Source organism: Hyperoodon ampullatus, assembly GCF_949752795.1.
Source record: "Hyperoodon ampullatus genome assembly, chromosome: 6".
NCBI classification, from domain to species: Eukaryota; Metazoa; Chordata; class Mammalia; order Artiodactyla; family Ziphiidae; genus Hyperoodon; species Hyperoodon ampullatus.
The window spans coordinates 3,922,342-3,933,517 of NC_136919.1; the positions used below are offsets into that span (position 1 = coordinate 3,922,342).

General features: G+C 58.6%; 1 protein-coding gene across 3 annotated transcripts; it reads right to left on the reverse strand.

The window, feature by feature from the left end:
• Window positions 1-5,242: 5,242 nt before the first annotated feature.
• On the reverse strand, window positions 5,243-10,253 carry GFI1B (growth factor independent 1B transcriptional repressor; the record flags this gene model as incomplete). Of its 3 annotated transcripts, none has more annotated exons than XM_079707218.1 (6): window positions 5,243-5,421; window positions 6,256-6,421; window positions 7,368-7,505; window positions 8,096-8,367; window positions 8,788-8,928; window positions 10,154-10,253. In XM_079707218.1, the coding sequence occupies 6 exons, from the start codon at window positions 10,251-10,253 to the stop codon at window positions 5,243-5,245; spliced, it is 996 nt and encodes a 331-aa protein (XP_079563344.1). The 3 variants fall into 3 exon arrangements, with proteins under 3 accessions (XP_079563344.1, XP_079563343.1, XP_079563345.1); XM_079707217.1 differs by having other exon boundaries at window positions 6,256-6,520; XM_079707219.1 differs by lacking the exon at window positions 7,368-7,505.
• Window positions 10,254-11,176: the final 923 nt, after the last annotated feature.

Below are 11,176 nucleotides of genomic sequence, written 5' to 3' on the forward strand. Positions count from 1 at the left end.
TCAATGGCTGCTTGGATGACCATTGTCTGGGTGCACCATCGGTCACTTAGCCAATCTCCTCTCCTGGGAGGTGAGGACAGTTGCAATTTGTTTTTTCCATTTTCAACAGGCTTCAGAAGATGATCTTGTAGCTAATCTGTGGCCCATTCGTGACTACTTTTCTTTCACACAAATTCCTAGGAGTAGAATGGAAGGTCAGGGGGTGAGCACGTGTTGGAAAATCTATGCACTTGTGGGACTTCCCTGGTGGTCCAGGGGTTAAGACTCCTTGCTTCCAATGCAGGGGGCGTGGGTTCAATCCCTGGCTGGGGAACTAAGATCGCGCATGCTTCGCGGCCAAGAAAAAAGAAAAGAAAAATCTATGCAGTCGAGGTGCGTTTCAAGGGTTCAGGGGAGGGGAGAGGAGATTTTAGAGGAGGGAACACCGTGGGCAAAGGGTGGGAAATGGCATCGGGAATTCCCTAAAGGCCTTTGGGGGAATAACAGGAAAGACTTGGCTTCCTGTCCAGAATCCCAGGGAAGTGGGATGTGCGGCCACGACGGTCTCCTGTGCGTCCTCCTTCCATCCCGGGGGGCTCCCCTCTCTGACCAGCCTCAGCATGGAGCCAGGAGGAGCTCAGGGCAGCTGGTGCCGCTATCATCCCCAATATACTGACTCAGAACCTGACTTGGAACCGCCTCCAGTCCCCAGTGCTCCCGCTGGGCTCCCCAGACCACACCATGCGTCCACCATGGATTGTCTTTCTGAAGCTCAGCTCCCTTGTCTCTTGGGCTCCTCCCTTGGTCCAAAACAATCAATGGCTCAGGGGCCTTGGGAAGATTCTTCTGGGTCTTGGGTCTCTCCTGCTGCCCCTGGCCCGTGCCAGGCTCTGCCCCAAGCTGTGTGGCCCTCCCAGCTTTGGACGCTTCTGGCCGGCCCAGCTTCTGCATCATTCTCTGGTCGTGTCTCTTCTATCCCCTGTCCTCCACCCTCACCCTTTTACTTGTCCTGTTCCTTCCCTCTGGAGTAGCCTGTGCCAGCCTGAGGGGGAGCCCATCCAGGGCTGGGAAGGTTAGGTCATGGCCAGGGGCTGGACTTGATTCTGCAGGTGATGGACGGAGGCACACTTGGTGAACTTTCAGAACAGGTCCTGTTCTTCTAGATGATCCAGAACCCTACATCCTTCCACTGCCCGCACTGCCCCAGCGCCCAGGCTCTGCCACCTCCATTCCCAAATCCATCCACGCCTTCCGGGCCAGTGCAGTCAGCTCTGGGCGGTCACGCTTGGGGACAGGCTGGGGTCAGCTCAGCCACCCGTGTGAATGCCTGGGCTGACCCTGGGAAGCGCATTTCCGTCCTTACCAGTGATGTCCTTGCAGGGCCGCTGGGCATCTCCCAGAATGTCCCTCAGGGGCTGACAGGGGCCTGGAGATGTTGCCTGAAGCTGACACCACTGGCGGGACATTTCATCGGAAAATGAATTCCGGTGTTGGTTTCTGCGCCTTAAGGTGACGGCTTTGTTTTAATATTAAAATTCTGGTTCTGTTACTTACCATGGAGTATATTTATCCTACAGGTTGAGTTTCCGGTGTCATCCTGAAGCCTCACTTGCTTCACCCACGCCCTTCCAGCCCTCGGGAGCTGGGTCGGCGCCGCAGGCCGGCAGCCCCTCACCTCCCCGTGCAGCCTCAGAGGCCGCCACCGGCTCCACGTTCTGTGTAAGCAGAGTCGCCTGGAGTTGCACAGTCAACCCCACAGTTCTTGTGGAGAGGTCCCTAGGCTGGGCGGTCAGGAAACCTGGATTCTGTGTGACGTCGCTGCCGACCTCCCGTGTGACTGGGGCCACCGCTGCCCCCTCCCTGGGCCCGTGCCCTCGTGCAGCAAAGGGAAGCCATGGGCAGTCTTCACGGGGCTGGATGGGGCCTCCCGGTTCACACGCTGTGACTCTGATGCTGGGAATCTCAGACGGGGGGTGGGGAGTGGAAGCGGAGTGAAGGCTGAGGACGGCTGACTGCACGCCCTCCACTCACAGACAGCAGCTGGGGGCCCCACCGCACCCACCGAAGGGGGCCCCCGACCCCAGCGTGATGAGCGCAGCCCTCGCATCCCGCAGGAGACGGGACTTTGACGGGACCTCTGCTCCCGCTGGCGGGAACGTAGCCGGTGGCTTGTGGCTGGCGCCAACCTGCAGGCCTTCTCCAGGGCCGCAGCTCTGCGTGCGCAGGGCAGCCCATCCTTCCTGTGACCGCCCTGCGGTTCCCACAGCTGGCTGAGGGGTGGGCGTGCGGAAGGGACAGCAGCTTGGCTCTCCCCATCCACGCGGTGCCGACTCTCCCCGGGGAAGCAGGTTTCGCCGCCCCGCCCCATACCTGCCCACCCACTGGCCCCCTTTCTCTGCAATGTGTGTACAAATGGGGGTCCAGTCCCCCTGCTCTGAGGCTACAGGGCCCTCCCACCGTTGTGGGCACTCAGTGGAGGTGTCGACACACTAAATCCCGAGCTCCCGACCTCAGCAGATGAAGAAAGACACATTGTCTGGCTGCTCTTCCTTGACCCACCCTGCTGCAGAAGTGGCTGAAATCCTGATATTGGTGTGGTTTTGTTTAGCAAACAAAGAGCATGCAAAGTAGCTCCTCCGTGCATGTGTGTGTGTGTGTGTGTGTGTGTGTGTGTGTGTCCGTCCGTCCTCTGGGAAGTTCAGGCTCACTGCGGGTTTAGAAGCCTGGGTGAGCCTGGCCCTGCTGTGTGGCTTTGGGCAAGTCCCTTCCCCTCTCTGGGCTACAAGGTCCTCATGGGCAAGAGGAGGAGCGGGGAGCAGGTGTTCTCCAAGGCTCTGCTGGCTCTGCTGGGTTGGCTGCCAGAGGCTGTCTTCCTTTGACCTCAAGAGTGAGGCCTGCAGGACAGGATCTGAAAGCCTGCTGAGGAGACCAGACCACGCTCGTATGCAAATCCCAAACCTCCACCCCACCCTCTGCACACCTGACAGGTCTGTGAAGGGGAATTCTTGCTAAAGTAAACAGGAAGAGCCTTTGCAATGAACTATACCATGGGGTCCTGCCCAGCCAAACCCAGAGCCTGGGAGTCAAGGGATTTACCATTCCTTAAGGAGCCTCAGAATCCTCTAGATTCACAGCGGAAGAGAGGAAACATCTACAGGTGTCATTGGGAGAAAGGGTAGACAGAGACGCAAAGAAGAAGACTTGGATCAGATATCCTGATCCCAGCTCAGTTGCCTGCTCTGTAAAATGGGATAATGACAGCTCCTTTGCAGAGGGCTACATGGGTGAAAGATGATGTATGGAAACCCTGAGCCCAGCTTGTTACTCAGAAGGGACTCATTCAGAAGTGTTCATTGTGGTGGGCCAGGGACGGACTTAGTGCTGAAGGCTAGAGCCCAGAGGGAATTCCTTCTAGCAGAGTGGAAACTTACCCACAGATAACTACCAGTCCAGGTTCAGTGGGTCCTGAGCTGTAAGCAAAGAGCCCGAAGAGCTCAGTTTAGAAGCAGGAGAAGACCTCTGGCTGGAATGACCAAGGGAGGCTTCCTGGAGGAGGCGGCATTTGAGCAGACCTGTAGCACGGGCAGGATTTCAAGAAGGCACATCCATGGCCTACCAACACTTATCCTGTGTTAGGCCCTCCTCACTGCCATATACTCGTGGCCTCAGGGGATCCTCCCAGCAACCCACAGGAAAGGATTGCTACGTTTACCATTTTACAGAGGAGGGGGCTCAGCCTGGATTCACCCAGCTAATGAGGGGCAGCACCGGGCTTAACTTAATCACACCTGCAAAGTCCCTTCTGCCTTATAACATTCACAGGTTCCAGGGATTAGGACGTGGGTATCATCTTTGGGGGCCATTATTCTGCCTACCATGGTGATTCCATTAAGGACCTTGAGATGGGAAGGTTACCCTGGATGACCCAGGTGGGCCTGATGTGATCACCAGGGTCCTTGCAAGAGGGAGGCAAGAAAGTCAAAAGCAGAGGAAGGAGGTGGGCTGGTGGGAGGTCCAAGTGACGCACTTTGAAGATGGAGGAAGAGGCCACAAGCTGAGGGATGCAGGCGGCCTCTAAAAGCTGGAAAAGATGAGGAAACAGAACCTCCCCTGGGGCCTCCAGAGAGAACCAGCCCTGCCGATACCTTGACTTTTAGCCCCGTGAGACTCATTTTGGATTTCTGACCTCCACAACTGTAGGAGAATACCTTTGCGTGTGTGTGTGTGTGTGTGTGTGTGTTTAATGTTCTGGCTGTGCCCCTTGGCATGTGGGATCTTAGTTCCCCGACCAGGGATCAAACCCACGCCCCTTGCGTTGGAAGCACGGAGTCTTAATAAGTGGACCACAGGGAAGTCCCCCTTTGTGTTGTTTGAAGCCACCGAGTTTGCGGTGATCTGTTAGAGCAGCCACAGGAAACTGATACAGCCCCAGCTGCATCCACCTTGCCCTCGCCTGGGGTCTTGTCACACGGGTCTCTCATGCCCCTGTTCCAGCACTTTATCAGTTTGGTCTCCCAATGTGTCTGTGAGCGACTACGGAGCTTTCTATGCTTTTCAAGCCTCCCCACCATCCCTCCCCAAAGCCTCAGGCACTAGCTTGCACCCAGTACGCGTCTAAAAAATGGTGGCGAAATGTACATAAATCTGTGTCTTTTATTTACAGCTGTTGAGAGGAACAGGCTTTTGACAGCAGTAACTGCTGGATTCCCCATGGTCTGACCGCAGAACTGGAACCCCCGTGGCCTGAGTGCCCGTCAGGAGTGGGGAGCAGCCAGCACGTTGGCTGAAGCAGAGGGGTGCTAGGTCTCCCACTGGGGCAGGAGACAGATCTGACCATCCATGGCAGCCAGAAAGGGGCCTGCTGAAAACCGAGCTGACCAGATCCCAGTGAGCAGCAGGCAGGGGGAGGATTTCTCAATGGGTCCCAGCTCTGGTCTGTTCTTGGCATCGCTGTGCACCTGGGGCTACTCTGGCCTCCTGGGCTCTGCCCCGGGGGGAAGGCACCGAGCTCTTAGACCTGTAGACAACATCAGCTCAGAAAAGATCCAGCTGCCACACTTTGCAGCAGGAGGATTGTTGGTCCAGAGAGGGAAAGTGACTTGCTCGAGGTCACCCAGCAATTTCGTGAGTCTCAAAACAAGCTTGACGAGTCCCGTCCAGTGCTGCCTCCAGGAGACTGGGGATCTGGGTGTGTGAGGCTGGCCTCCCTCCAGGTGACACGATCTTGGGGCAGGCCGGTCAGGAGCTGGGAGCGGGGAAAGCCTCACTTGAGGTTGTGCTGGCTTTCGCGGTGCCGCCGCAGGTCCACTTTACGCTGGAAGCCTTTGGTGCACAGCTCACAGCTGAAGGGCTTGAAGCCCGTGTGCTTCCGGCTGTGAGTGATGAGGTTGGAGCTCTGGCTGAAAGCCTTCCCACACACCTGGCACTTGTGTGGCTTCTCACCTGCAGGGCGGCAAGGACAGGGTCAGGGCCGTTTGGACCAGACCTGCTGCCCCAATGCCCTGCAGTTGTTCTCTGGAACTTTATTATGTTTTATCGCACGTTCACTTTAGAAAATAATTAGAAAAGGGAGACAAGAAAAATACAGCTCTGACCACCCAACCCCTCGGCCAATTGTATCCCGGTTTTAAGGCAGGGACTGGGTCCACCTTGTTCATCAATGAAGCCCAGCACCTGGTACAGGGCCCTGCAGAAAAGGGGCACTGGCTAACAGCTGAGGAATGAATGAATGGGGAATGAATGAATGAATGAATAGAGGGATAAAGGAATGGATGACTGAATGAGGATGAATGAATGGCTGGAGGGATGATGAATGAGTGACCAAACGGGGGAACGGGTGAATGAGTGGGGGACCGACAGGGTGAGTAGCAGCATGAATGAATGAATGACCAAATGGGAAATGAATGAATGTGGGAATGAAGGAATGCATGGCTGGAGGAATGAGTGAATGAAGGAATGATGAACGAAGGAGAAATTCACCTGCTGGTCTCACTTCTACACACAGATTATCAGTGTCGACATTTTGCTATTTCCTTCCAGTACTTTTTCTACGCATTAAGTAGCACAGCGTGCCCCGCCCTCCTGTTGGAGGGGGGTGGCCTCCCCTGTGCAACCTGACACCCCCATCCCTCCCCACCCGGGTCCTAAAGCCCGCACCTTTTAACAGTGAAAGGTGGGGTGCCCGCAGGCTCTGCCTGGGCCCTGGGGTGGGGGGCTTGGTGGGGGCGGGGTGGGGGGCGGAGCTCTGCGGGGGCCGAGCGCGGGCCGCGGCCTCACCGGTGTGGATGTAGGTGTGCTTCTTCATGTCCGACTTCTGGTGGAAGCGCTTGCCGCAGAACTGGCAGGGGTAGGGCCGCGTGTCCGAGTGGATGAGCAGGTGGGTGGACAGGGTGGACGAGCGCTTGAAGGCCTTGCCGCACATCCGGCACTCGAAGCTGCGCCCCTGCCGGAGGAAACGAGGCCCCGGGGGGTCAGGCGCAGGTGGGGCCTCGCGACCCGGGACTGCCAGGCTGGGCGCGGGACTGGACCCGGCCGGGATCCCCTGAGGAACAGGACACTCCATTGGGGTGGCCTCGAGGATGGGGCCTGGAGGAGCAAGGGCCAGGGACCCCCATCCCTGCCTCCCAGGAGGGGCCGAGGCCTGGCCCCTGAGTGGCCTCCTATTAGGGGATTTTCCCTTGTGGTTTGTTTAAGCGGCTGAATTATTGGGGCCCAATTCTGGCTTCTGCCTCTTACTCGCCACCGTGACCTTTGGCAAGTCATTTAACCTCCCTGGGACTCAGTTTCCTCATCTGTACATTGGATCGTTATGGGTAGTGACCTCAAAGGATCGTTGGGAGGATTGGAGGTCGGGAACTGAGCTGGCAACCGGCACGTGGTACATTCTAACCATCTTTTCCTGCGTTTCCCGCCTGAGCTTTTATATCTACCCAGGTGTTAGCAACTCAGGTCAGTGTCAGGTGCTTTCCCTGGAATGGGATTCTGAGGAAGGGATTTCGGCATCAGGTAGGGCTAAGTGGGATGAGATGAACATTTAAGCCTGACTTCAAGATTCTAAGAGTCAAGGGTCTCAGAGGCGAGAAGCCTGTCCTGACCACCCAGGAGGTGGGGTCATTCCTCAGCATCACAGATATCTTGCTGCCCCCGAAATCCCACCTGAGCTCCTAGCCTCTTCCAACTGTACATGAAGCCAGCTTGGTCCATCAGGGACTCAAATTGTGTTAAGGGCGGGTGATGGAGACCCAGATCAGGGCGGCAGGTAATGAGGGCCCCCCGATCTGTCACCCTCAGGGGCACAGAGGGAGACCCACCAAAGCCCCCTAGGCTTCCTGGGGGGAGCACAGAGCAGGAGTGGGAAGTGAGGGTGCTGTGCTCAGCCAGCTGCCCACCTGGGAGTGGACGTGCGTGTGCTGCTCCAGGCTCACTGCATGGCCGAAGGTTTTGCCGCAGACGTTGCAGGCGAAGGGCCGGGTCCCACTGTGGGAGCGGCGGACATGCACCTCGAGCCCATGTGGGGTGGAGAACACCTGCAGGAGGGGCAGAGCATGAGGCCCCGGGGGTGCAGAGAGGGAGAGGGGCCGGGGTCCCACCTCCGCACCCAGCTCAGCCATAGGTGGGTGTCCAGGAGAAGGAACACTGGATTGCCGATTCTGCTGCCGTGTGCTGTGCGTCCTGGGAAGGCCCCTTTCCCTCTCTGTGGCTGGCTTTCCTGTCTGTAGAATGGAGTCTGGGAGGGGGGATCTGGAAGGCCCCTCCTGGCCCTATCTGGAGGCTGAATGGCGGTTAAAAAGTGGGAGGTGGGCAGAGCCAGGTTGGAATGCTGGCTGTGGTATCTACTTGCTGTGTGCTATTGGGCAAGTGACTCAACGTCTCTGAACCTTCGCCTTTCGTCCACCTCCCGGGGCTCATGCATGTCAAGTGCTTAGCACAGGGCTGAGCACATGGTCAGGGCTCAATGAATGGTGATGAGGAAGAACGTTGTGAGTCCTTGATCCCACCAGAGGACCCAAGAGTCACTTCACAGGGGGCACCCAGCTCTGAACACTCGCAGCTGCCAGGGTGCTGGAGAGGGGATGCAAGCAGGACCCGAGAGCCCATCTGCATCCCGGCCACCCACCTTGCTGCACTTGATGCAGTGGTATGCGTCCAAGCCCGGGGAGTAGTGGAGGCTAAAGTCCAAGGGCGGCTCGGTGCTGGGCACCAGAGGGCTGCCATACAGGCTGACGGAGCGCTCCAGGAAGGCAGACTGCATGGTGGAGGGGGCCTGCTGGTAGCTGTGCCCATAGGATGAAGCCAGGGCATCCCAGGAAAATCTGGGCTTGTAGAACGGGGGTGAGTCGGAGGATGGTGAGCCCCCATCCTGGGGTCGGGACGTCACAGCAGGCCCCTCTGTGGAGAGTGGGACATATACCTAGTGGTGACATTAAAAGCAGGGCACCCACTCCCCGCCACCCTCCACTGTGACCTCATGCTGAGGCTTTGGTGTGTAGCCCCAATTATTTACTAGGGGGTGGTCTGGGTCCTCACTGTAGCTCCTTGGCTTTTCAGTCCAGAAATGTGCCCCAACCCCTGCAGAGTGCCCACCTCACCCACTACGTGGGCCTGTCCAGCTTCCTCTGCCCCACCACACAGAAGCTCTCATGTGGGAATGAACTCCCCGTCCTGGAGGGATTCAAGCAGAAGCCTGAGAGCCCGGACTGCCGATCCTCCCTGACTCCACAACTCCAAGGGGCCCCGCTTCCACAGGCCCATCCATCCTCCATTCCCCTTGCACCCGCTGGAGAGTGGCAGGGGTCCCCTGCTGGGTACCTGGGGCGGAGGCCATCCTGGTCATCAAGCTCTGGTCCAGCTCCAGCTCCGGCTCCCGTTTGAGGTCAGTCCAGTCCGGGCACTGGTTTGGGAACAGGGTGCTGAGGACAGGGTTGGTACTCAGGACCTGGTCCCTGGCCACTGTGGGGAGACAACACTGTCAGACTTCAGCTCTGGGAAGTCCGGAGGGACTGGGGGAAGGAGGGGCACCAGAGAGAGGCCACTGCTGCCGCCCCTGGCTACTGACGCTCAGCGGTTCTGCCCAGGATTGTGGGAGCAGTGTGGAGGCCAGGAGGAGACCCCTGCCCTCCCCTCCCTCTCCTTCTCCCCCTCCCCTCCCTCTCCCTCTGCCCCTCCCCTCCCCCTCCCCTCCCCCTCCCCCTCCCCTCCCCTCCCTCTCCCCCTCCCCTCCCCTCCCTCTCCCTCTCCCCCTCCCCTCCCCTCCCCTCCCCCTCCCCTCCCCTCCCCTCCCCCTCCCCCTCCCCTCCGTCTCCCCTCCCCCTCCCCTCCCCTCCCCCTCCCCTCCCCCTCCCTCTCCCCTCCTCTCCCCCTCCCCTCCCCTCCCCCTCCCCTCCCCTCCCTCTCCCTCTCCCCCTCCCCTCCCCTCCCCTCCCCCTCCCCCTCCCCCTTCCCTCCCCTCCCCCTTCCCTCCCCCTCCCCCTCCCCTCCCCTCCCCCTCCCCCTCCCCCTCCCCTCCCTCTCCCTCTCCCCTTCCCCTCCCTCTCCCTCTCCCCCTCCCCTCCCCCTCCCCTCCCCTCCCCCTCCCCCTCCCCTCCGTCTCCCCCTCCCCTCCCCCTCCCCTCCCCTCCCTCTCCCTCTCCCCCTCCCCTCCCCTCCCCCTCCCCTCCCCTCCCCTCCCCCTCCCCCTCCCCTCCGTCTCCCCCTCCCCTCCCCTCCCCTCCCCTCCCCTCCCTCTCCCTCTCCCCCTCCCCTCCCCTCCCCCTCCCCTCCCCTCCCTCTCCCTCTCCCCCTCCCCTCCCCTCCCCTCCCCTCCCCTCCCCTCCCCTCCCTCTCCCTCTGCCCCTCCCCTCCCCTCCCCCTCCCCTCCCCCTCTTCCCCCACCGAGGAGAGCTCTCGGACAAGTCTCCGTTTTTCCCAGCACCCACCCTCAGCCCTAGATCAGCCCTCTGATTACAAGTCACACGTCAGCTGCTGAGGACAGCTCCAATCAGGATGCTCTCATCACCCCCATGGGGTGAGAAGAGATAGGTGCATTTATTCATTCATTCAACCCACATTTACTGAACTCCCCCTGTTTCCAGACTTGGAAGAGCGGCTACTTCCGGTGGGATGCTGCTGCATCCCCATCACATGGGCAGGGAGTCCTGGTGGGCACAGCAGAAGGCCAGCCCGGGCTATGACTCACCAGGACCAAGGGCAGGAGGCCAGAGGAGCTCATCCTCCTGGGCACGAGGCTGGTGGTAGGTGTGAGCCTTCTTGCTCTTAACCAGGAAGGAGCGTGGCATTGTCAGTGGGTGCCCCGCACCTACAGGGGGAGGAGATGAGAAAGTTTAGGAAGGACAAGAGGACGATACTCCTCTATAGTTTAGGACCTCCTCCTAAAATCAAAATCCACCGTCCTGGTTTGAATACTGTCCCCCAAAGTTCAGGTCCACCCAGAGTCTGTGAATGTGACCTTATTTGAAAATAGGGTCTTTGCAGATGTAATCGAGTTAAGGTGACATCACACTAGGTGTGGAGAAACCCTAAATCCAATGTGACAAGTGTCTTTATAAGAAGAAGGAAACTTGGACGCACAGACACAGACACGCGCAGGACGAAGGGCCACGTGGAGATGGGGGCAGAGATTTGGAGGAATGCGGCTTCAAGACAAGGATTGCTGGCAAACAGGAAGCTGGGAGACGAGCCTGAAACAGACGCTCCCTCAGAAACTCCAGAGGAGCTGACTTTGCTGACACCTTGATTTTGGATTTCTAGACTCCAGAACCCTGAATGAATACATTCCTGTTGTGTTAAGCCACCCAGTTTATGGTATTTTGTTACAGCAGCTACAAAGCCTAGTGTCCCTCACTCCTCTCTTGCTGGAAAACCAATACACCCACTTCTAGGAAACCCCAGGTCAGCCTGCCCCTGCTGCGTGCCCTGAGTTACACTGGGAGCAGAGACGGAAGGGCAGGGGACCTCCATTTGTGAAACACTCTGGACCCTGCACCCAGAAAACTGCACCTGCATCCCGGTGGGGTCTGCATTCAGAGGCCGTGAAAAGCTGTGGTCTGAGCACAGGTTTTGGAGTCAGATGCTCATGGGTTAGAATCCCAGCTCACCCGCTGTGCAATTTGGGGCAGACGCTTAACCTCTCTGGGCCTATTACCTTTTCTGTAAGATGGTAATCCAGGTTGATGCTGCTGCTGAGTGCCTAGTACGTGCT